Raw genomic sequence first — 26,324 nt, 5'->3', positions numbered from 1 at the left:
AGAGTGCTGATGACAGGTGCCCTTTGTACCCCAATGTTTTGGGGGTTTTTTAATTGTTGAGAGACAGAGACAGAGCATGAGCGGGGGAGGGGCAGAGAGAGAGGGAGACACAGAATTGGAAAAAGACTCCAGGCTCTGCGCTGTCAGAACAGGGCCCAATGCGGGGCTCAAACCCACTAACTCTGAGATCATGACCTGAGCTGAAGTCAGACGTTCAATCGATTGAACCACCCAGGTGCCCCTGTACCCCAATGTTTATAGCAGCACTTTCAACAATAGCCAAATTATGGAAAGAGCCTAAATGTCCATCAACCGATGAATGGATAAAGAAGATGTGGCTTAGATATACAATGGAATACCATTTGGCAATGAGAAAGAATGAAATCTGGCCACTTGCAGCAACGTGGATGGAACTGGAGACTGTTATGCTAAGTGAAATAAGTCAGGCAGAGAAAGACAGATACCATACGTTTTCATTCATATGTGGATCCTGAGAAACTCACCAGAAGACCAAGGGGGAGGGCGGCGGAGGGGGAAGTTACAGAGAGGGTAGGAGGCAAACCATAAGAGACTCTTAAATACTGAGAACAAACTGAGGGTTGATGGGGGGTGGGGAAGAGGGGAAAGTGGGTGATGGGCATTGAGGAGGGCACCTGTTGGGATGAGCACTGGGTATTGTATGGAAACCAATTTGACAATAAATTACATATAAAAAATAAAATGTAACTCTAATGCTCACTAAAATAAATACATAAATACATAAATAAATACATAAATAAAATTAATCCTTAACCCACCATCTTCATAGAAGCTACTGAGGACACTGGCCATAGGAAAGCACCTACTCCTTCCCCTACAAATATCCACACACATCCTTGTTCCTGGTTTCTGCAATACTCCCCCTTATAATATAAAAGCACTGTATCTCACTCTTTTGGGTTATTCATATGAGTTGCTCTTTCTTAGTGCTCCCCCAAAGACAACCCATGATTGCTTTACCACCTGATACCTCTAGACCAGATCCTTTCACTATTCCTCCCACCTAAAACTCATGAAATCGAAACTATGATTTGGAATGCAACATTCAATGCTGCCTTTATTATTCCCAGCTTCCAGCACTCTTGCTATTCCTTATCTCCTGAAATCCTTACCACTTTTTCAGTATTTGTATTTAGTGTTTTGGGGTATTTTCATACTTTAGTATTTGATACACGAATTCATGAATTTAAGATCCTGCATCTAAAGTTCTAAGAGAATCATGCCATTATAAATAGGGTCAATTATATACCTAAGCAGAAAGATTAGTTCAATTTCCAGAGTGGATAAACTTCAGACTTTTATTCTCCCAATAATCAAGCTAGTACTCTAGGTCAGATCTACTTTAGGATGTAGATAAGAGGTAGCTAAACTGTTGTTCTAAAACCCTAACCCTTATCTCTTAGCCTCACTCTGCATAGGAAATTTTCCAATCGCATTTCTAATATTAGAATCATACCGTTGTTATTTAATGTAATATCCTATGCTTATCTACCTTTTGTACTACTGTATTGTCTTGAAATTTTCAGAATTCCTGTTTCTCTGACTCCCTCCCTTCCTCTCTTGATTAAGCTCCCAAAGGCAAACACAATGTGTTCTTCTCACCTCCCAAGGCCTATAGCAATGCCTGGGATATGGTGAACGCTCAATTGATGTGTGTGGACAAACCCATTCAATGTGTGAGTGAAAGAATTAATAGCATATTCAAGAGCATATTCACCAAACATGTCAACTCCCTTTTACCTTTTTTCTATGTGTGTGCATTTGCAACTACTGCCAATACATTTCAAACATACAGGGTGAAACAATGTAGATAATAGTAAAGGTGAAATATTGTCCATGTAGACTTGGCTGGGATCTCAACAGAGCTTCTCCTTGGAACACGTCTCTAAAATCTAAAGTGAGGGCACCTGGGTGACTCAGTCAGTTAAGCATCCAACTCTTAATTTCAGCTCAGGTCATGATCTCACATTTGGTGAGATTGATCCCGCGATGAGCTCTATGGTGACAGCTTGGGATATTATCTCCCCTCTGCCCCTCCCCAACTAGCACTCTCTTACATGTGCTCTCTCTCTCAAAATAAATAAACTTTAAAAATCCAAAGTGAAGAGGGCAGGGCATGGACTGAATTGTGTCCCAACAAAAATTAGTATCTTTGTCCAAACCTCCAGTATTTTAGAATGTAATTGTATCTGGAGGTAGGGTCTTTAAAGAGGCAATTAAGTTAAAATGAGGTGATTAGAGTAAGCCCTAATCCCATATGGCTACTGTCTTTACAAGAGGAAATTTGGATACACATAACAGGCAGAGTTAAGACTGTGTGAAGACAGCCATATACAAGCCAAGGAGAAAAGCCTCAGAAGGAACCAAACTGACACCTTGGACTTCTGGCTTTCAAAATTGTAAAGAAATTTGTTTTCCTTCCCTTCCCATAATGTTCATCTGTTGAGTTTCTCAAATTCCACATATGACTGATTTCATGTGATATCTTTCTCTAACTTATTTTGCTTAGCATAATACGTTCCAGTTCCATCCATGTTGTTGCAAATGGCAAGATCTCAATTTTCATCACTGAGTGGTATTCCATTGTGTGTGTGTGTGTGTGTGTGTGTGTATACACATATACATACATATATATATACACACACACACTATATCATATTTATCCATTGTATACACTATATACACATATACATACATATATATACACACACTATATCATCTTTATCCATTCATCAGTCGATGGACATTTGGGCTCTTTCCATAATTTGGCTATTGTTGATAGTGGTACTATAAACATTGGGAGGCAAACCATAAGAGACTTTCAAATACAGAGATCAAACTGAGGGTTGCTGGGGAGTGGGGCGGGAAGGTTCGGGGGGTGGGGGCTGCGTTAAATAAGTGACAGGCATTAAGGAGAGCACTTTTCAGGATGAGCTCTGGGTGTCCTATGTAAGAGATGAATCACTGGGTTCTACTCCTGAAGCAAAAACTACACTGTATGTTAACTAACTTGAAAAAAAAAAAATTCTGTCATGTAAGCTACCCAGTCTGCACTGCTTTTTTATGGCAGCCCAAGTAAATTAATAAGCAGGGCATGGGCTGCTTTAGAAGGCATAAGTGCTTCATACAGTGAGGCATTTTTCATAGAAGATATGAAGGAAACCATCATGGTTGTCTATAATATGCCTGGGTGCAGTGCTGGGTTGTTCATGAGAATTACCCTTTTAGCTCCTCACAAAACCACATAAGGTCATATTATTAACCCAGTTTTTAAAATAAGTGAGTTCGATAGATTGAGAGGCTTTCTAAGGATATTTGGCTGATTTACTTCAGAAACAGTTTCAATAATGCCTAGGTGACTTCAAAGTCCATATTCTTTTTTTTTTTAAACATGTTTATTGTCTGGACATACATATAAATTCACCACATAAGATGCTATTCTCACATCTCCCCATCTTCTTCCTCTTCAACACCCCTGAATTAAAGAACATTACACCTTATTAAAACTTCACCCAAATGACCAGACAATGCTCCATCTGTATATTCTTCTGTGTTTGCAAGCTGCATGTTCATATAGCCATCTGCAGATACCAGATAGCTTTTGTACTCCATTCCCCACTTGAGTTTCACCATCACTGGCTTTCCTGTTAATCCATTCAGGAAAGATTTGGGATTGAGGGGCAAATTCATCTCGACTACAAGCAAATGCTGCAGGCCACTCAGCACCGACCCAGCTGTTTCCCGTCCTTCCTGACTGGAGTAGCTATGCCTGAGCGCAAATCGCAGCGCTTCCAGGGTGAAGATAAATGTCCATATTCTTTTTTGAACAAAGTCTATGTTCTTTACAACTCCTCCAGATTAAAAGGGCTCTGATGGCTGAAGGTCTGGGACAAAGATGCCCCTATGTCCACAGGCAGGAGAACATCCCCACGCACAATCTGGAGGTAGACTGGAGGTAGCTGATATTTTTTAAATCACATCTCTACAATTATAGTATGTGCCAGAATAGAAGATGCAAGTTTTCACACACAAAAAATAGAAAACATAAAGAAAAATAGAGAAGGTGGAGGAGGCAGAGATGGAAAAATCCGAAAGTAACTTTGCATCAATTGAAGGTAAAAAACCTAGAACCAAAGCACCCAAGATTCAGCGTCTTGTTACTCCATGTGTCCTCCAAAACAAACGTCGGCATACTGCTTGGAAGAAGCAGCGCACTAAGAAAAGTAAGGAAGAGGCTGCAGAATATACTAAACCTGTGGCCAACAGACTGAAGGAGGCCAAAGAAAAACGCCAGGAACAGATTGCCAAGAGACAGACGCTGTCTTCTCTGAGAGCTTCTGAGTTCAGACAGAAAGGAGATTTTTCTAAGAGTAACAAATAAATAAGATCAGACATCAAAAAAAAAAAAAATAACCTTATTTCTGCAGTGCATTACTAGTATTTGTTTTTAATAGAACTGCATGTATGGTATGAAATTTCATTTACCAGTAATGTGTGTTTTGTTGTCTAATATTACCTGATACACAGTGAATATATTTTTTAACTGTGATTATCTATTTTCCAGGATTAGAATGCTAATATCCAAAAATCTCATAGTATCATATCCAGAACATACTATTTTGCACCTGGACTCCACTATATAGTACAACATATAAATAATATATTTCCTTTAAATGTATTTTTATGATAGCATATCATGGATTGTACTTTTTCCCCCAAATTATCTCTGAAAATTTGAGATATATCTTATATATTTCTGTGTCCTACATATAATATGAAAAGTGACATTAGGGAATTTTTAAGTTAAAAGTCATTTAAATTCCCTACCCCTTTCATTTGTACATACTAGATGTGCAGAGATTAGGTTCAATTTAGCAAACATTTACTGAGCACTAGAGAAATGATGATGACTAAGACAGAGTTGCTAGCTGTAAAGAGCTTACTTCTGGCCAAAGTAAAACATGAAGAGCAAACTATTTTTCCTTGTATTTGGATTTACAAGGTACAAAATAAAGTATCCTTCTTCATACTTAACCCCCCAAAGTGTCTACCAACCAGTTTTCCTGTTTCCTTATAGTCTCACCAATTACCAATTCTAATAATTTTAATGTTATATTGAGTCAAGATCCATGATTTCTAAGGCAAATTTTGAATCTCTTGGGACATTCTCATTCTTGCCAATTGCTCTCTCTAGATAATAATACAACAGAAATTTCAAGTATGTGGATTTTTTCTTTTAGAATATTTAAGATAAATTTCAGAGGGGCTGAATTGCTGAGTCAGTTTTTACTCTAAGAATATTGTTATTTATAAAACCATGATGCCAACATCCATTGCAATTGGAGTATAATGGTTAAAAAAATTCACTGCATATTTTCTAGTAATGAGGTTTATCTATGAAAAAAATGTTTTGGAATTGAATGAGATTTTAAATGTACCTTAAATTTTGTTCAAATTTTAGATCTCTGTAACTCATATACAATAAACTCTCCTGTATTCTAATTTGCACTGTTTTCTGAAATTAAATGTTTATGTCATATGCTGATTTATCTGTTACAGTCTTAAGATTTTTTTCGTAAAATTAAACACAGAATAATTATTTATTAATCAAATAGTCCCACTACCATTTGGCTTATAGATTCTTAAAGGATTGTTGTGTTAATGGTACATTTAAACAGGTTTTGAACAACCAAAGAAACCAGAATCCTGAGAATATTTTTATTTTTTTAATGTTTTTATTCATTTTTGAGACAGAGAGAGACAGAGCATGAGCAGGGGAGGGACAGAGAGAGAGGGAGACACAGAATCTGAAGCAGGCTCCAGGCTCTGAGCTGTCGGCACAGAGCCCAAGGCAGGGCTCGAACTCACAGAGTATGAGATCATGACCTGAGCTAAAGTAGGATGCTTAACTGACTGAGCCACCCAGGCACCCTGAGAATATTTAATACTTTCCACAAAGATTTGGGGTAGGGGGAGTTTAATGGCTATGGCAACAAAAGCCATTAATACTAGCTATCCACTCACCAAAGAGGCATGATTTGCTTTCAAAGTGATTGTAGTAGCCAAGTTTAAAGTAAATCAGAAATAGATAAATAAATAATAAAAACAACCATCTGTTAAAAATTTCTTTACTTTTGTCTTTTCTCGCCATCTACTTTCTCTGTGTGAGTAGTTTAACGGGATTAATGTGAACATCTGAAGGTGCTGTTTTGCACCAAGCTCACTTAGCCTTTCTTCAAGTCCTTGACCCAGATAAAGAAAGGTATGATTTCCAAATTCAAAGAAAGCTTCAGTTGGAGGGGAGGAGAAAAATGCTACCTCAGCTCAAAGTCTGATTTCTCTGCTGTCCTACAGTTGTAATTGTAAAATAGAGCTTCACTTAAAAATATCTCCCTTTGTTCATGTGGGAAGGGACCTTGAGATGTCATTTACCACCACAGACCACATGTTATGAGCCAAAACTCAAAACAATAGCTTAACCAAAGACTTTCTTTCCCTTATTTGTCAATGTATTTATAATGACCTTGTAAGTGCTCGAAGGTCACATGAATATATACACAAAATCAATTGCCTAAGTTTCATTCATCTCTTGGTCCCTGAGCAATCTCATCTAGTGTCAAGGCATGGACAGGATTTATGTGCTGTCCACCCCCCGCCCCACTTCTGTTTTCAGATCTTCTCTCTCTAATTTAGTCTATTTATCCAAGTGCCCATAAACCTCTCTCTCAATACACATTTTACAGGTATTCTAAACTCCACATATCCGAAACAGAAATCATCTTTCCTTCCAAACCCATTTTTCCACCTCTCCTCCTCACCCCATGAACAATACCACATCACTCATTACCCAAAACAGAAAGCTCAGAGTTCACACAGGTCACTTTCTCCCTTTCCAACAGTCACCGAATCCTGTCAATCCTACCTGAAAAGAAAATATCTCTTGTGCTTTTCCTTCTCTTCATTCTCACCACTGCTGCCTTAGTGCACGTCCTCCAACTTCCTGAGCAAATTATTATGTTTTTAGTTTTTCTTTGTTATTTTAAATTTATTTTTTAATTTATATCCAAGTTAGTTAGCATAGAGTACAACAATGATTTCAGGAATTGATTCCTTAATGCTCCTTACCCACTTAGCCCATTCCCCCTCCCACAACCTCTCCAGTGACCCTCTGTTCTCTATATTTAAGAGTCTCTTACGTTTTGTCTCCTCCCTGTTTTTATATTATTTTTGCTTCCCTTCCCTTATGATCATCTGCTTTGTATCTTAAATTCCTTATATGAGTGAAGTCATATGATATTTGTCTTTCTCTAATTTCGCTTAGCATAATACCCTCTAGTTCCATCCGTGTAGTTGCAAATGCAAGATTTCATTCTTTCTGATTGCTGAGTAATACTCCATTGTATATACATACCACATCTTCTTTACCCATTCATCCACTGATGGACATTTGGGCTCTTTCCATACTTTGGCTATTGTCGATAGTGCTGCTATAAACATTGGCGTGTATGTGCCCCTTCGAAACAGCATACCTGTATCCCTTGGGTAAATACCTACTAGTGCAATTGCTGGGTCATAGGGTAGTTCTATTTTTAGTTTTTTGAGGAACCTCCATACTGTTTTCCAGAGTGGCTGTACCAGTTTGCATTCTCACCAGCAGTGCAAAAGAGATCCTCTTTCTCCACATCCTCACCAACATCTGTTGTTGCCTGAGTTGTTAATGTTAGCCATTCTGACAGGTGTGAGGTGGTATCTCATTGTGGTTTTGATTTGTATTTCCCTAATGATGAGTGATGTGGAGCATTTTTTCATGTGTCGGTTGGCCATCTCGATGTCTACTTTGGAGAAGTATCTATTCATGTCTTTTGCCCATTTCTTCACTGGATTGTTTTTTGGGTTTCCTGAGCAAATTATTGAAGTTCTTTCCTTGTTGGTCTTTTGCTTCCAGTGTTCATCACCATCCACTTGCCCCGCCCCCCAATACGTCACCTCTCAGCATACTCCTTATCTTGGTCAGAGATACACATCTCATCATGTGACCACTACTCTTTATGATCTTATTTTAAATATTTGAGTTTTCTGCTGTAACTGAAATAGTCATGAATGAAATTCAAGTTCACTACTACAACAGGGCAAAATGAGAAATTTTGGATTGTTTAAAAAAAAAAAAACAGTTGCCAGGCTGACTTTTTCCCCCTAACACAGGATTTCTAGGATTGAAAACTGCCAAACAGCTTTGTGATCCAGCTTGTAACCTGCCCCATGCTCTGCTCTATCCTCCATATAGACTGTGAACCCAGCCATGGGACACACAGAAGATAAAATATACACAAACTTCAAAGGCTGCAAATAGACTGCAAACAGCTACAACATACAGTTGTTTAAAGAAACTGACAGATCCTTCAAGTCCTCCTAAACTGTTATCAATAATATTCAATGATACTTTTTCCTTTGAGATGCTCTGAGCTCTATAAAAAGAGCAACTCTTTGAATACATAAACAGAACTCACAGAAAGAGTGAACACAAGAATGATCTCCGTCCCTTTCTCACAGCTACAGACAATTCCTTCCGTATCCAAAACCAGGGGCATGGGAAGGATTCCTTTATTTATAGATGCATAAGCTCTTTCAATGGTATTTTTAAGCTATATTGAACCAGACAGTATGCTATGGGAACCCACTGGTGCCAGGGAAAGCCCCTCATTATTCCAGGGGTTTCTGAGGGCAGTGACTGCACCCAGCATGAGGATCAGTACCAAGACAGTATTCAATAAACGTTAAGTGAATATTAGAGGAAAAGTGTTGCCAAATGGTGAGATGGTGTTGAAAAAGAGGCATGTGCCAACTGCTGCAGAGGAGAAGACCTGGTACCAACTGGCTCAGTGGAGTGAGCTGGAGCCAGGGAAGCTTTCTGGGCAGAATGTTGTGGACAGGGCTCTTTGAGTTAGAAGACAGCTTGTGCTGCTCCAATTTCTGGAAATTCTCTTACCTGTTACTCTACATACTGAACTCTTATTCATCACTCAAGACCCAGATGAAGTCTCAACTCCCCAGTGGAGCCACTCCCCACCATCACACTCCCCATCAAAATCTTCCGGACTCCAGAAGCGGAGCACTTTACTTATTGCCTACATGCTCATGCTAGGTTCTTATCACATGTTAATGTCCTCTAGCTCATCTATTTTGCTGAAACACTTACATTGCACTTACTACATACCAGGCAGCATCCTGATGGCTTTGCGACATTACCTCACTTAATCCACACAGTTAGCTACATGTGATCTAACTATTATCCCTACTTTATAGCTGAGGAAACTGAAGCCCAGACTTTTAGCGTTCTGCCTCTTGCACTACAGAGCAAGCTTCTCAAGAGAAGAAAATGCATGGTTTCCATCATTACAACCTCAGCCCTTTTACACACGACTTAGCAAATTATAGACTTCGAAACATATGTATATATTGTTGAATAAAGAACATTTGGCAGAGATGCCTGTCCAAACAGAAGTGACTCTATTCATTTTAATTCACTCAATTCAATTCTTTTATATAACCTTCTCTTAACTAAAATGTTTGGTGAATTATTACTCTCAGCTTTAAAAAAAGATGAAAATAATAATTAGTGACTTAACTACTATTCTCAAGCCCAAGTAAAGCTCATCAAGACCCGGTTAACTCATTTTCTTCAGAAAGACAAGCTTCACATCACTGCCTTAAAACAAACAAACAAGATGTAGTGCTTGCAAATTTTCTGCGAGAAATCTCAGTTCAAAACTGTGCCAGCATGCTGTTCAATGTGCTACTAAAGAACAGAGGAGGTCTGCAGTTAAAGCTGTTGCTGATGAGATGAGCACACTGTCCTCATCACCAGCCCTGTCCACGTCAGGGGACTGTGTGGAAAGACCTAGAGCACAATGAAAAGAGGCGACTTATGAGCAAACTGTCCTTAACCACCCTGACTCTAAGCGTTTGGAGGGTCAAGATCTGCTCAGGGTCAATAGGGAAGATACTGCAGCGATGGTGTCAGACATCTAGAAGAGGTGGAACTGTATGAACGCAGTGCACTGTCTGAACAGGGAATGAAATGTCATTAGGTACAACTTTACTGGCATCTAGGTCTCCTGAAATTTTGGTTATTTTTAAGTACCAAAAATTAAGCCTATCCTGGATAATGGAGGCATGGATTTTTGTAAAGTCCCAAAAGAACACTACTTTTCTTTCAATGATTACAATCTCATTCATTTGCGACAAGTCCCCAGTTTAAAATGCTAGCACTCCGGGGCGCCTGGGTGGCTCAGTCGGTTAAGCATCCGACTTTGGCTCAGGTCATGATCTCACAGTTCGTGAGTTCGAGCCCCGCATCGGGTGCTGTGCTGACAGCTCGGAGCCTGAAGCCTGCTTCAGATTCTGTGTCTCCCTCTGCTCCTCCCCCACTCACACTCTCTCTCTCAAAAATAAAATAAAACATTAAAAAAAATTAAAATGCTAGCACCCCATGAGGAGGTAAACCTTTTATCATTACCACCTAACACTTGGTTTCCCCAGTAATTCCCAGAGGGTAGTATGCCTACAGGCAAGGATAAGAAAAGGACCCAGAGAGGTGCCAGGGGCAAGGAGGGTCATTCTAGGAGAGAGAAAAACAACCACTTTAAGTGAGGAAGGCCCAAAAGGCCCACATGCTGTGCTTCACAGTTTTCCCAGGCTGGCTGTGTCACCAGGACAGAGTGGAACTGCAGGTAGGTCCAGGACATTGCAACTAATAAGCAATTTCTACTCGGGAAACGTTTTCAGTGAGAGAAAAGTGTGTCTTTAATAAACCAGTGGTTATTTAAAAAGGAGGAAGAAGAGGAGGAGGAGGAAGAAGAGGAGGAGGAGGAAGAGGTGACAGTGGTGGTTTTGGTGAGTAAATGAAGGTCTACTGGGCCAGCACCCATGTCACCTGGAGAATAATCAAACAGCCAGGAGAAGGCATCAGCTCAGCAGTGGCACATGGCCAGACAGAACTCAGGGCTGAAATTACTCAGAACTGGACAGCAACTCAGTGTTCTTTTCTGCCTTCACAAAAGGACAAGGTACATGACTGCTCCTTGCATACCTGGATGGAAAAATGTTTTGTTTCATAAATAAGACAAATAAGTCATTGAGACACTGTTGATGGCTTACTCCTTTTTATACAGTCATGTTCTGGAAACAATAAATGAAGATCTGCCATCTCTGTCACATTCTAATCATCTGACCAGTGGACCAAAGCTAACCAGTCAGTGGAACTTCTAAAATGACCAAGTCTGGGTTTAAGCTCCAGTGCACAAAAGGTGCATTTTCGGTTGAGCTGAAAATGAAGAGAAGCTGAAAGATCCTTGACACAGATGGTATAGGGGAATGACAACAATAAAATGAGACTTAAAGTCCTTACCACTGAACTCAGGCCAAGAGCCAGGGATGCCCTGAACTGTTCTGCAGGTTGTACCCTGCACAAGGGTACCCAGTTCAAGTAAGCATGAGTGGAAACAACTACTCTCTGCAAGCCAAGTAATGGCCTGAGCAGGACTGTACCAGCTTCTGAAGGGGTACCATTTTCTAACACATGTACCCAAAGTGGGTTCCTTTTTTTAATAAGCAGTTCACCCTGCAGGTGTATCTTTTTCTTAGTAAACACAAAAGACACCTTGTATATATGAAGAGATTATATCAAGTCCCATTCAATTGGATGTGAGCAGGAGCAAAATAGAAAGTTGAGAGGTAATCTGGGCCCCCACACCACACCTACAGTTCTTGACCTTCCCTCCTACAGACCTCACTCAACTCAGAGTCTCTGCTCTCACAACAGAGGGAAGGAGCAGAGATGTTGTGCACACCTATGGACACCTGCCCAGTTCAGAGGTGAGAGGTGAGTGGCAATGGGAGATAGTTGAAAAGAGCTGTGTGATGGGACTACCTCTGAGAATACCTTGTTTCTTTTTCATATGTTAAAAAATGAGAGGTTGAAGTCAACTTGGAAGAACCTGTGTGTTGAGCAATGGGAATGGGCTAAAGTACTAAAGATAATTTCTGCCTAATTTGTAGGCTTCTCCAGAGCTGGATATAACTTTCCCACTTGCTCATCATCTCTAGGTCCACACCACAACTCTCAGTCTCACATCTTTACTAAAAACCAGATACCCTGCTTGGAGATTTCTGTGACCCCATAGATCCATCTTCTCAAGAACCTGGAGCTACCCTCAGGTGGTAGGAGGATGCCCCACACCTTTCTCCTCATGGCTGAATACAGCCCCTTAACTCCCAGCTGGTGTGGAGGAGGAGATGCAGAGTCTAGCCCCAAAGAAGCACCCCTCAACTGGGATGAGTCTCATTCTTTGGTCCTGTGAACTTGCTCCATTAGAATGAAGGAGCTCTTATGGGGGGTTCTGGTAACGAAGAGCACACTTTTCCAGCCTCAGGCACCAGCCAGCTTGCCTGTGAATTTTGCATTTTAAGCGCCTGAGATCTCAGCTTAATTAAGAGCATCACTGCTCCCAGAGAGATCTGGTGACAGAAAAGTAGGCAAGCAAAAAAGAAGGAAACACAATTCACCTCAGCAAACTAGTTCCATTCCTTCAAGTAAGCATTTAAGGAGAAGTGGATCCTTCTCAGCAGGATACAGGTGGTGCTGAGGGAGTGGGGCAGGGCAAAGGAGGGAGCCAGGAATAGGGAGGGTATAGCCTGGCCTGTGACCAGACACATAGTTAGGCAGCCAGAGGTCAGCTTTATGACAACCGAGCATGTAACAGTCCGTCTCTTCCCAAGTGCAGAGGACACAGGTGGAGGGGCCAAAGAAGGGGAGCTCGTCCTAAAATTAAGTGCGAGGTTGCTGAGACAATTAAATGTGAGGGCCTGGGAAGTGCTGAGTGTGGATCTGGCATATGGAATCATTAGTAGCTGCTACAGTTAGTATGTGGCCCTTGGACTCACCCCACTTATCTCCAGGGCCCCTAGAGGAGACCTCCAAGAGGGACTGTGCTTGTGGCTAGCCAGAACTTTGCCTTATATTCTGGGAAAAGGTGGAACCAGCCCCTTCCCTCCTAGAAAAGCTAATCCCAGGAAAATTCACAGAAACGGTTGAGCTGAGTCACAATTTGTCCCTTCTCTCTGACAGCTGACTTCTGACACCAGAAAGTTTGGAGCACTTAGAAATGCAAAAGACCTAGCTGAAAGCTACCTGTTTGGAAGCCACAACTCTGCTTTCTCCCTCCTGCATCATCTCCCAGACCTGTGGAAATACATACACATCCAGAATACATGTTTCTCAGTTAACTAAATGACACTTTACTCAACAGGAACTGAGTTGGGCTCACCTGGAGCTAAAAAGTAGGAAAGAGGGAGGAGGAGGAAGAGACAATGCTTTACTGGAAAGGCAGGAGCAAGGTAGGTGATGATGAAGCTGAGTGTTGGAGATAGCCCACTTGGACCTGAACCCCAATCTCACCACTCTAACCATGGGGCTTTGAACAGATTGTTAATCTCATTTGTCCAATGAGAACAAGAGAACAAAACATGCAAGATAGGGTTTTAAATGAGCTAACATACATAAAGTGCACAGTTCACACAGGTTATCTATATTATAATCTCTGTAATTACTAGCCATTAATCCATAAAAACACTGTAAAACAGATGCTATGATTATCTTCCTCCCTTTACAGATGAGGAAACTGAGGCACAGGACCCAAAGTTGCACACCTAGTAAATGGCAGACCTGGAAATTGAACCTGTGATACCCCATAGTTCTGTGATACCCCCTGAACTATGTTATCTCTTAAGCACTAGAAGTTGCAAGTGGGGCAAAGGGTTTCTTGTTCCACATTGCAAAATTAAAAATTAATGATTTCTCATCAGGTACTAGAATTTTATATGTTCTTTTATTTCTTAGTATGAAACTCTACCCAGGTAAAGCAAGCCATTTTCCTAAGTGCTGACCCTGCTGGCCTCCAGGGCCATTATCTCCTCCTGAGTCTGCATATTAAACTGTAATTCCTAGCTCCCCACCCCAAACCTATTACATCAGATTTGCTGGAGCGGAGCCCAGGAGTCTGCATTTTTAACAAACTCCCTCACACAACCATCCTACCCTCCCCCCTATAACTCTCATGCACCCCAAGGTTGGGAACCAGGGCTACAGATTCTCTTTCCAATTCTGTTTTTGTTTTATATATATATATATATCCTTATTAGATACCTGAAATGTTCTGAGTTTCAAAACATGAAATGAGTTTGAATCAAATTCAAAGCAGAAAAAAAAAGGCACCGCTTCACTTGTCTTTTACAAATAACACAGTCTCGTGTAAAAGTGCCGAGTCTGTGGAAGGTACAGGATGAACAGAAGTCCCATTGCTACCATTTATCCAGACCGTTTCCATTAGGAAAGGAAACATTAACTTCATAATTATCCCCACATCTCCAGGTCTGTGGTGGTTCTTTTAATCACTTGTTTAGGATGAAAAAGTTAACTCTTTCCTACTGCATTCGTGGTTCCCAGTTACACAGAAGCAAAAAGGACTCATCGTCGTGATAATAGGAGCTGCCCTGGTGACCTATGATCTGCAGGTATGGTGTGTTCACTCTGGAGGTCAACCCTTCAGAGGGAACCCACCTGCCAGATACAAATTCTTCCTTCCTCCTTCATGAGTCTGGCACTACAGAGAGCTTTTAAATTTCTTCTAGTACATAATGTTATTCTAAACAAAAATGTGTTGTTTAAATCGCTCAAAAAGTAACTGATCCATGAGCTACCAAGTCCCATGACCACCACAAAAGTTCACAATTCATACAACTGGACTCTGAGACATTCAGCGACTACATGTTTAGAGTATAGTCTTGTTCTAACAACACCAAAAAAAATAATAATTCCAAAGGTCTGTGCTCAGTGTTTTCTATAATTAACTTACACAGTGAAAAGTACCAGGAAGAAGGGAGAAAGCCATTCGCCTTTGAAAAATAACAATGAGTTCACAGCAAGTTTGCTCTGATGAAATCTATAGTATGTAATTTACCAGTGCATGGTCCTTCCCCTTGGTGTTCCTAGCCCCCAACCAACTTGCATGTGACACCCCTCCAGCTGCCCTGCCCTTTGCAGGCAAACTGGCAGATACATAAATAATACCTTCAGTCTGCTAGAAGTTCTGTGGTATTTTCTTCCAATACAGCACTTATGGGATTTTAATAGAGGACTGGGTGGGGGCGGGGAGCAGGGAGAGGATGGTGGAATTACTTCAGGTTAAAAATGAAGAGAAGCATTATGTGCAGCTGGCCATTTCCAATTAACCACCAGCTCCTTTGGTTAGCAACGGTCTGAGCCTGCAGCATTTGGGTTGTTTTTCCCCTGAGCTATTATGATATTCATTAGTTCAAATAAAAATCAGCAAGCAAGCTGCTAATAAAGATAGTAAATTTGCTTCTTTACCAGCCTGATGGTGGAGCGTTTTTGGCTTATTATCGTATTTAATTGTCTAAGGAAACTAAGTGTTTTGGCTCATTTGTTGAAGTTTATAATACTTGGATCATTTTCTTTGCTTACAGAGCAGGCTAGAACATTTCAGCATTGAATAATGTGTAGTTCATCTATGAAGGATAGTCTTTTGAATATGCATTTTGACTATGGTGGAAAATTTATTCTTTCAAAATCTCATTAGTTTATATTGGAATGTCCTTTAAATGGAAATCAATACAGTATTCTATAAGCAGTAGTGTTTCTGTATATATGGAGAGGAGATACCCAACTCATTGGATCAGGAACCTACTTTGCCCTAGAAATATATACTTTGCAGACAATACTGTGGCAGTGCTAATAATAATAGAGAGGGGGAGCCTGGGTGACTCAGTTGGTTAAGTCTTTGACTCTTGATTTCGGCTCAGGTCATAATCTCACAATCAAGCTCCTCATGGAGCTCAATGCTGAGCATGGACCCTGCTAGGGTCTGTCATGCTCGCTCTCTCTCTCTCTCTCTCTCTCTGACCCTCCCCAACTTATCCTCTGTCTCTCTCTCTCTAAACATTTTTTAAAAAAAATAACAGGCAGGGGCACCTAGGTGGCTCAGTCAGTTAAGTGTCCAACTCTTGATTTCAGCTCAGGTCATGATCTCACAGTTCGTGAGTTCAAGCCCTACATCGGGCTCTGCACTGACATCTCTCTCTGCCCCTCCCCTGCTCGCTCACTCTCTCTCTCTTTCTCTCTAAAAAATAAATAAATAAAAATTTTAAAAAATAACAAGGAGGAGAAGGAAAAGAAAGAAGAAACAGAACAGAAAGAAATGAACGAACTGGACTTTCCAGTTCCTCAGATCTGGGTTGAAATTAAGTGCTGCTACTACCAGCTCTTCATTTTCCTTATCTGTAAAGTGGATACTATTTCCCAAGGTTGTTGAAAGAATTAAATGTGCTCCTGTACATAAGGCTTCTGACCTATCACAGAGCTCCAATGAAATTAGTGCAAGCCAGACCTAGGGTGGCCAGGTAAGATCCAGGACACCAGGTGTATCAGTTTCCTGTTGCTGCTGTAAAAACTTACCACAAAGTTAGTGACTTAAACCAACATAAATAACATTATCATACAACTCTGGAGGTTAGAAATCTAAAATGGAACTTCAGGGCTGTATTTACTCTGGAAAGTCCAGGAAAGGACCTGTTTCCTTGACGTTCTGTTTTGTTTTTAGCTACCAGAAGACTCCTACATTCCTTGGCTCTTGGCTTCTTCCCCTATCTTTAAAGCCAGTAGCATAGCATCTTCTCTGTTCTTTGAACTCTGCTTCTATCCTTTTATCTTCTCCCTAAGAAGGACCCTGGTAATTATCTGATCAACCAAGGTAATTTAAGATAATTTCATTTCTAGATTATTAATGTATTCATATCTGGAAAGTCCCTTCTGCCATCTAAGGTAACATACTGACCTATTCTGGGGAATGAGGCTTGAACAACTGTGGAGGCCACTGTTCAGCCTACCACAGTTCACCCTCTGGCCTCCAAAGGTTTATATCCATCTCTTATGCAAAATACATTCACTCATCCCAGTATCTCCAGAAGTCTCAAGTTATTACAGCACCAATGCAATTTCAAAGTCTATCATCCACCCAAAAGTCCTAAATCTCACTTTAAATTTTATATGGGTCCTAAGTCCCAGTATGAGCCATTTAAGGCAAAATTTCTATCTGTGGACCTGTGAAAACAAAAAACAAGTTATGTGATTCTAAAACACAATGATAGGACAGAATAAGACAACAGTTACAGTCATTCCCTTTCAAAAGCAAGAGTGAGGGATGGATTGAAAAAAAGAATCATTGGTTCTAAGCAATACTGAGATCTAACTGGGAAAAAATCATTAGGTTTTAAGAGCTGGGAATAATCCTCTGGGGTTCTCATCTTTACCCTCTGGGCCTTCACTTCCAGCCTCTGAACTTGAGGCTCTACCTTCTGGACAAGCAGGCAGTATTTCTGATGATATGACATCCTCAAGAACACTGTGAGTATGCCATGTATGTATCAGGAATTCATTCTGTTAAACCAAAGGCTGCTCCACAGATCCTCCCAGATCACTTCATCTCTATTTTGACTTCTCCAGAGATGACTGAAAGGATCCATCAAATGAGTCAAATGCATAACCTCTTCAAAGAGACTTCTTCAAGGTTGAATATTTGGAACTTCTGATCCTTCCAAGGAATTAGTAAAAGGTTGCTGAGACACACCCTTGGCTTTCTCTCAATAGGATGCTTTCCTGACAGTCAACTCCTAACTACATCTTTGTTTTTTCCTAATTACCTCTTCGCAATATGGATAGACTAAGAATTTCCTAAATCATCAGGTCATTGTTCTATTTTGCTTAGAGTTCTTCCCTTAATCTCTTTCCTCTTACATTTTACTATAAGCAGCAAGAAAAACCTGGATATACGTTCAAGACTTAGAGATTTCCTCAGTGAAATAACCATCACTTATAATTCCACTTTCCATAATAACAATGGGACACAGCTTAGCTAATTGTCTTTCACTATGTAACAAGGATCCCTTTTACTTTAGTTTCCAATAACACCCAGCTAAATTCAAATTTCACATAAAAAATTATTAACATTTGGGGTGCCTGGGTGGCTCAGTCAGTTAAGCATCTGACTTTGGCTCAGGTCAGGATCTCATAGTTTGTGGTTTTGAGCCCCATATTGGGCTCTGTGCTGACAGTTCAGAGCCTGGAGCCCGCTTTGTTTTGGATTCTGTGTCTCCTTCTCTCTGCCCCTCCCTGCTCACTCTGTCTCTCAAAAATAAACATTAAAAAAACTTAACATCTATGATAAGTATGTCCCAAATATTACACGGGACACACTTAAACTAAAAAGATATTCTTATTGATCTGAAATTCAAGTTTAACTGGGCATCCTGAATTTTTATTTGCTAAATTTCACAGTTGTCATGGAGGGTTATGAAAGAGTAGGATACAGAATGAGGAAATGCTAAAAATGAAGAAAACAGAAGAAATGCACAACATAAGGCTAGGTCTGGGAGGGCAGACCTTATTAAGAAGCTATGTAGGAGGCCTTGAACAGACAAGGAGGCAACTCCAAAGGTTCAGAGATGGTGAGGTATGGTGGGGAGGGGGATGCATCCTAAAAGAGCTAGAGGCACTGAAAATGAACACCTCACCTCTTTATTTAGCTAAGGCTCACGCCTGCCAAGAAAATCTCATTTTAGCAACACTTATCTCTAGAGGAAAAAAAGTATTCTTCATCCTTCCTATGGCCACACACACACACACACACACACACACACACACAGCATGTGTGCAAGCTGGAGTACATCTAGGTGCATGGCAGCACCATGATGATTTTGGTCACTTATTAACAGTAACTTCTTCCTCAGTGGGAAGCCAACACTCTTTATGCTCCAAATATATAGACCACAGAGAATTTATTCTCAATTAATTTGCTATCAGGAATGTAAGTATGGGTCAGGTTATCACACACACCATATATATACATATATATACACATACACACTACACACACACATCACCCAATTTATAGGGACTCTTCCAAAGCAAAGGGAATTTAAAGTATATCAATGGTATCTCCTGTACTTGTTTGCTTCACTGCCCTTCCAACCCCCCACTTTAAGCAGGAGAATCTTTCAATCAGTAATACTGAAATTTCCCCACTACTGGAAAAGAAGTCAGAAGGAAGATCACTTAGCTTTGGGCAACTTTATAGCTATTGCAGGTAGGAACCACCTTTGCTCAAGTGGTCTTCAAGGTAGAAATTGAACATGAGTTGGAATGGGAAAATATGGTTGCTTCCTCTGATTTCTCCTGAATGCAGCTTTCCAGAGAAGATCTTTCTAAACAATAACATCACTTCTTTAGTTTTTTTGTGTCAAGAGGACTTCTTAGCACTTTACATATATTAAATCTCAACAGAACCCAGTAAGGAAAATACTAGTATCATCCTTAGTTTATTAATGAGACTACTGAGGCACAGAGATTAAGTAACATGTCCACAGTCACAGTTATAAATGGCAATCTGGATGCAGAATCTAAGCTCCTCCCCACCTCTCTGCACCCTGCCTCTTCCACTATTTCAAATGAATTCCTAACATACCAGGCACACCTATAACCAAACACTAATGACAAGACTCATCCAGCATAGGTAAATAGAAAGAACTCTAATTTATATGGGAGGACCTCAGTTTAAGCACTCTCACTGACTTAATACCATGGAAAAATTCCTCAGTTCATCATTGTAAACACTTTTAAAAATAAAGACCAAAGTCAAAAAAGGAATGAAGCATCCATAATCACAATTAATACATTCTGGCTCTTCAATGAATATACAAATAATTTCTTCAAAATTAATAATGTCTAATATTTTAAAAAGTATGGTTAACTAGGCAACGTTATCCACTGCTGATCCAAATGCTGGCAAAATGGATTCTGTTTTTGCAAAGCACTTGGTCAGAATGATTCAAAAACATTTTCATACCCTTTGATCCAATAATTCTAATTCTCAGACTGTCCTAAAAAACCATCTTAAGGATAAGCTTTATAAAGATGTTGATCAAAGCATTATTATGTGCATTGTATATAAAATCAAACTATGTATATAATTATAATACTGTATATTTAAAAATTATGGGTTCTAATCATACTTTAAAAACTGGTCTTTTGCTTAACATCATTCCTTGTCATCTCAGTATCACTGAAGGCCAGAGATCATTCCAGGAAGGTAGTGATGAACTGGCAACCAGGACTTCAGGTTGAAGAAATTACTTTGTTGTTCTCTTCTTTCATGAGAAAGACAAATTACAGGAAAACAAGATCAAGCAAGGAAGTCTGTTTTCAAAGGAATCTCTTGCAGAGAGCATCCTGGAGTCACTTATTTCATCCCAATCTCCTACTCTGCCTTCATCTTTGTCTTGGTATCCAAGAGCCTTTAGGGTCAGAGTGATAACAGAGAGCAAGTCTGCAAGATCCACCCTCATCAAAGGAACATGGCATTCTACATCCAGGTAGCAAACCAAGTCAGTGTTACAAACATTTCCAATATCCACTAACAACTTTTTTAAAGGTGTTTCTGTTCAGAGTACCGAGACACTCTTTCTGAACTGTTCAGATTTCTTCTAAATGCTTAGTAATATTCAGAGAAGAGAAACAGCTGTAATTAGAATTCCACCTTTTAGGTTTAAATCTATAAATTCACATCTGCATCATACCCTTGTCAGTTTACATGTACAAAGTACATAACAAAGGGGTAGGATGTATCCAACATCCTACACCTGACAGATGTACATCCCAATCATCTGACATATGATCATATGATTAGCCCTTCAAAAAAGGGTTAGGTCGGGGCGCCTGGGTGGCGCAGTCGGTTGGGCGTCCGACTTCAGCCAGGTCACGATCTCGCGGTCCGGGAGTTCGAGCCCCGCGTCGGGCTCTGGGCTGACAGCTCAGAGCCTGGAGCCTGCTTCCGATTCTGTGTCTCCCTCTCTCTCTGCCCCTCCCCCATTCATGCTCTGTCTCTCTCTGTCCCAAAAATAAATTTAAAAATGTTGAAAAAAAATATTAAAAAACAAAAGGGTTAGGTCTTATGCAGGCAGAAGAACACTGTAAGGGGTTATGCTCTCTCAGTCCTTCCCTGAGCATCTGAATACTGGCTGCACATATCACTTGATCCATTAAACTTAAGTTAATGATCCTGGAATGAGTACTCATATTCTAAGCTTAGTAACAGAAAAAAAATTCCTGCCAATTATGGATTCTACCTTGTAAAATGTATCACATGCACTTTTCTAAGCCATGAGTTTGTTTATTCTGACTCACACACACACACACACACACACACACACACACACACACACACTATGTGGGTCATTGTGAAATTTAATTGGAGTCCTTCTCACCAAGTAACTGGTAAAACCCCTCATCAGCCATGAATCAAAATTGTCTCCACCCAGACCCCATCCAAATCTTTTCTTCCCCTCTCATCTTAGTTTTACTTTTCTGCTTCCCTCTCACTTCTGCCTCCCAATTCTGATCGGAACTGGAAAGGTTTACTCCTTCCATGAAGATTTTTACATAAATTTAAATCAACTCCCCTTCCCCATGTCTACAGTTACTCAAAGGATTTAATGTAATTTCAGAGCTTCCACTGACACACATCTGCTATTCTAGTCACTGCTAATTCAAGGTTCCTTCTATCCCAGTGTATGTTCCATAAATGGCCTGTTGCCACCTGTTATCTAAGATTATTCTCATCACCACCACTATACCATGATGTCAGGAGTTTACCATGTAATTACTTCAAACCTATTCTTCCTTGACTTAGAATTGTCCTTAGTTTCAGTGACGTGTTGGGTTTCCTGAATAAAATTTCATCAGCCTTATTCTCCATGTAAAACATAACTAAGACCACTTCTAAAGCAGCCCCATATGTACAGTGTGTCTAGTAAGAATTTTCTCTGTCATGGGAAGCATAAAGAAAAAATAGAAAAGCTGGAAAACTCCAACCAAAGTTAGAACACATCTGGCACAGAATTTACCCTGTTTACTCACAAAGGATGGATGACTGCTTGCAAATTATTTGGTTTCTGATACGATGCAGAAAACAATGAACAAATTTGAGGAACCCAGCTTAGAAGGTTGATTTACTAATCAGTGGTATTGATATCTGGATTAGTAGATCACCTTTAATAATTATCATGAAGCCAACATGCAAACATGCTGAAGACTTAGAAATCTTTTCAGAGAATAAAATAGTAATCATATTTATAAATACCACTTAATTTCTCTTTTCCCATAGATGACTTTCACAAAAACCATGCAAAATGAGTCACTTACTCATTTAACAAATATTTACTGGACTCCTATGTTCCAATCACTCAGCTAAGACCCAGGTTGCAAAGGTGACACAGACCTTGATGAGGAGAACAGACTGTACCATAAAAGATGTTCATGTGAGTTGCAGAAGAAAGTGAAAAACTTTCAGGGGAGATCGAGGGCTTCTTGAGGAGGCAGAATGAGGATGAGGAAACTACTGTAGAAATCCAAGCACTGAGTGACTGGAAGCAGAATGAAGCTTGGTGTCCCATCAGCAGTGTGAACCAAGAGTTCATGGTGGCCAACTGGATGTAAAGAAGAAGGGTAGAAAACTCTTGGCCTACCAGATGAATGACAATGCCAATGTCCCAGATAGGGCCTATTCGAACAAATTTGGGAGTAGAAGAAATGAGTCCATTCTCATCTTACATATAAGGAAACTGAGTCTCAAATGGCTAAAGATCGAATTAAAGATCACACTAATGGTTAATGGCTAAGCCAGAGTTCAAGTGTATTTTGGCTGCTGCCAAATTTATGCTCTTTTCATTGACCTACCTGCTTTGTTACTTCTTTTGTAGGAAAACTCGATGGGTAGCAGTTTAATTTTGTTGGAGAGATAGTAGGGATATTTATGAAAAGCAAACTTAGTTTCCTTTCTGTCCCTGTGCTTGCCAGAAAAGGTACCAAGCCTGTAACTACTTTTCTTCTCCCACCACTCCTTCACCCCTTTTGTGCTTTTTCTTTTTTTTTAATTTTTTTTCAATGTTTTTTATTTATTTTTGGGACAGAGAGAGACAGAGCATGAATGGGGGAGGGGCAGAGAGAGAGGGAGACACAGAATCAGAAACAGGCTCCAGGCTCTGAGCCATCAGCCCAGAGCCCGACGCGGGGCTCGAACTCACGGACCGCGAGATCGTGACCTGGCTGAAGTCGGACACTTAACCGACTGCGCTACCCAGGCGCCCCTGCTTTTTCTATTAGATTCTCTACAGAATACAGAGCCCTGAGAAGGAAAGGCATTAGAAGGCTCTCACAGAGCTCAGGATGATCACCATTATCTGCAAACTACATATATACACTTTTGTATACTGCCCAATTTTAAAGGCTTGATAAAGTTGGGGGTTTGTGCTGTTCCTTTCATGGCATCCAGAGGCAGATGCAGGTTGTAAACTCAGCACCAAAGACAGCACACATTTGCTGATAGAACTCACTTATGAATTTTACATACTGAATGGATAACTAAATTTAGATTTTAAATCAATTGACTTTTCCAGAAGGCTGGAATTGTTGACTGCATGAAAAAAGAGGTATCCCTTTTTTCACCCATTTAAAAAAAAATTGTTAAAACCCTTTGTACTTAGCTGGAAGATGGTAATGTACAAATTTTGAACCATGCTACAATTTCTGTATTGAATTTCAAATTTAAATATGACACTAAAGGGTAAAATTGCTCAGAATTATAAAATCTCCCTTCTTCACCTAATATCTATTTGTGTAAATTATATATATTGAACTCCTTTGTTGATTTAGAGAATGTCTCAGGGAGCCTGGGTGGCTCAATCAGTTGAATGTCCAACTTCAGCTCAGGTCATGATCTCATGATTCATGAGTTCAAGCCCTGCATTGGGCTCTGTACTGACAGCTCTGAGCCTGGAGCTTGCTTTGGATTCTGTGTCTCCCTCTCTCTCTGCCCACCCCCTGTTCACACTCTGTCTCTCTCAAAAACAAGTAAACATCAAAAAAATTAAAAAAAAAAAAAGAGGATGTCCAAAAGAGTTAGTTGTACAAAACTTCAAAATTTTACTATTCTCTTAAAGAATTCTTTGAAGTCACTATGGCAACCTCTTAATAAACTAATTATATAGGAATAAATTATTCCATTCATCCCTGTAAATTTTACCACAGTTCACTTATGTCAACACACTGCAAAGATTAATATTTTTATTCACCTAATACTAATACAAATTGTTCATTGAAAATGCACTATACAGAAAATTCCCCAAAGAACTACAAAATATTTTATCAAGAAACCGACTCATCTCAAGAAAGTTCTTAATTATTAACAAAAGGAAAGTCTTCTAATACAATAAAAAAATGGCAGTATAACACTTCCTGGTTCATCTAACTGTAGATGACTCCAAAAGCTAATATGAGGAGTCATCTCAAGATGAAAGACCACAAAACATCACCATCAGACATAAGAGTGAAAATATGACTTGTTCTGTATTCATCCATGTTAACTATAATAATTTGTTTATTGTTTTCATTCATTCAACAAATGCTGAGTTTAAACTTACTTTACTAAGCATGTCTCATTCTTCACAAAATACCCAGAATAATGACTTCTGAGTCCATTTGGAATATCTTGCCAAAACTCCATCTTTATTTCTGATATTCACGTAAGAAAATGAACATTAAGTATTTGGACACTGGAGCTGCTTGAACAAGTTGTTTCAAGGAATTGAAGAACACCTTTCAAGAATTTATGTCTTCTGGAGAAGAAATAATTATAATAGAAATGCAGATGAGGCATTATAGTTCAGACTACTTCCACTCTCTCCTTGGGTTTAAGGGAAATAATGCTAACTGGATTTGAGGTACAGATCAAACAAAGCAGAGGGTTAAGAACAGTTCTGATAGTGGGCATTCTCCTTTGCTTAGATTCACACAGTGCCCTAGGACAGATCAGGGGATTTTTGATGGAAAAACTGAGCTTTAGAGATCTGAACTGAGATTTGGAGGAAATCCAGGATTTAGAGATTTAAAGATGGAGGAAGAAACAGAGAGTGGTCTGTCAATGTCAGGACACTGAACTTGGGAGTTGAGTATGGGAAGGAGGGCATTGGCAAGACTCTGAGCTTCCTAGAGGCTGTGAGGTCTCCGAGAATGGACACCGACATGAATGAGAACTATAAACATCACCTCATTTCAGGGGCTGCAAAGCCCAGTGTAAACCCTGTGTTTGTTCCTGACAGCCTAACTTCTTGTGTGTGTGTGTGTGTGTGTGTGTTTTCTGGGAGAGAGATACTAACATGAACAAGAGCATATTTTTCCACAAAAGCATGTGTCAATCTGGCAACTGATGTGGAAACTAAACTGGGAAGCCTTCAAAATTAGTGTTTATAAAACTCTGATCCCTGGACTAGGTAACAAAAACTGGAAAAATGTTGATAGTAACAGATCTCTTTATCCTCGATACACAAACTCACCCGACCAAGGATCAGTCATTTAAAATCACCCAGCTGTTATGGGAGAAATGCTGCTCAGTATACAGATTTCCCAGTAACATATTCTCAGAGAAAGGAAGAATTGCTTGTGATGTTCAATTAGTTGGGACCCAAAATCTAGGCTTACTTCCAGGGACTCCCAATCCTGAATCAACCAATTATTACTAAATGTGATATAGAGGGTATTGTGAACAAGAGTTAATCAACAGCATGTTACATTTTTGCCACACTCCTAAAATGCAACTGGGAATTAACCCATTAGCTATACAACACACTACTCCACCATTTTTTTAAAGTATGTAGCTATGAGTACTAACTATTAATTCCAAACCAAAAAACTGAAGGGAGTGATGATTTGTTCAGTGTGCAGCCAAACTAAGAGACTCAAGAGAGGAAGCTTAACAGTCACTGCCCAGATCATGGTAATAACAAAATGTCCAAGTCCCAATATAATGCCTGAATGCAATGCTAGGAGTTGAAATATGTAGCTAACCACTATTGCACATCATGGTTCTGAAGCTAAGCACCTGGTGCTGGAAAGCTGTCCCCTAATGGTGGAACAAGTAACAATAATGCCCATGTATAAAGTAGAGAGCAACATGGTACAGGACAAAGTTAAGACAGCCCATCTAAATACTATATCAATAACAGAACTTGTATGGTAAGCTTGCTCTCCATCTCAGCCCACTTGACAGGTGTTAACTTGGATTTGAAAATAACTACTCCAAATCCCTTTGTGTTCCTTTTCC

At 39.9% G+C, this 26,324-nt stretch overlaps 1 protein-coding gene across 1 annotated transcript; it reads right to left on the bottom strand.

Moving 5' to 3' along the window:
• Positions 1-3,391: 3,391 nt before the first annotated feature.
• On the bottom strand, positions 3,392-4,434 carry LOC122467962 (small nuclear ribonucleoprotein F-like). Its single transcript, XM_043554499.1, has one exon. The coding sequence runs from the start codon at positions 3,727-3,729 to the stop codon at positions 3,520-3,522; it is 210 nt and encodes a 69-aa protein (XP_043410434.1). The 5' UTR covers positions 3,730-4,434; the 3' UTR covers positions 3,392-3,519.
• Positions 4,435-26,324: the final 21,890 nt, after the last annotated feature.

The sequence above is a fragment of the Prionailurus bengalensis genome, chromosome B3 (genome assembly GCF_016509475.1).
Source record: "Prionailurus bengalensis isolate Pbe53 chromosome B3, Fcat_Pben_1.1_paternal_pri, whole genome shotgun sequence".
NCBI classification, from domain to species: domain Eukaryota; kingdom Metazoa; phylum Chordata; class Mammalia; order Carnivora; family Felidae; genus Prionailurus; species Prionailurus bengalensis.
The sequence above is the reverse complement of the archived record's forward strand: the minus strand, read 5'-3'. Positions and strand labels throughout refer to the sequence as shown.

Bases quoted from the DNA above. Each gene is read 5' to 3' on its own strand.
- LOC122467962 (XM_043554499.1), bottom strand. From the start codon at position 3,729: ATGAATTTGCCCCTCAATCCCAAATCTTTCCTGAATGGATTAACAGGA.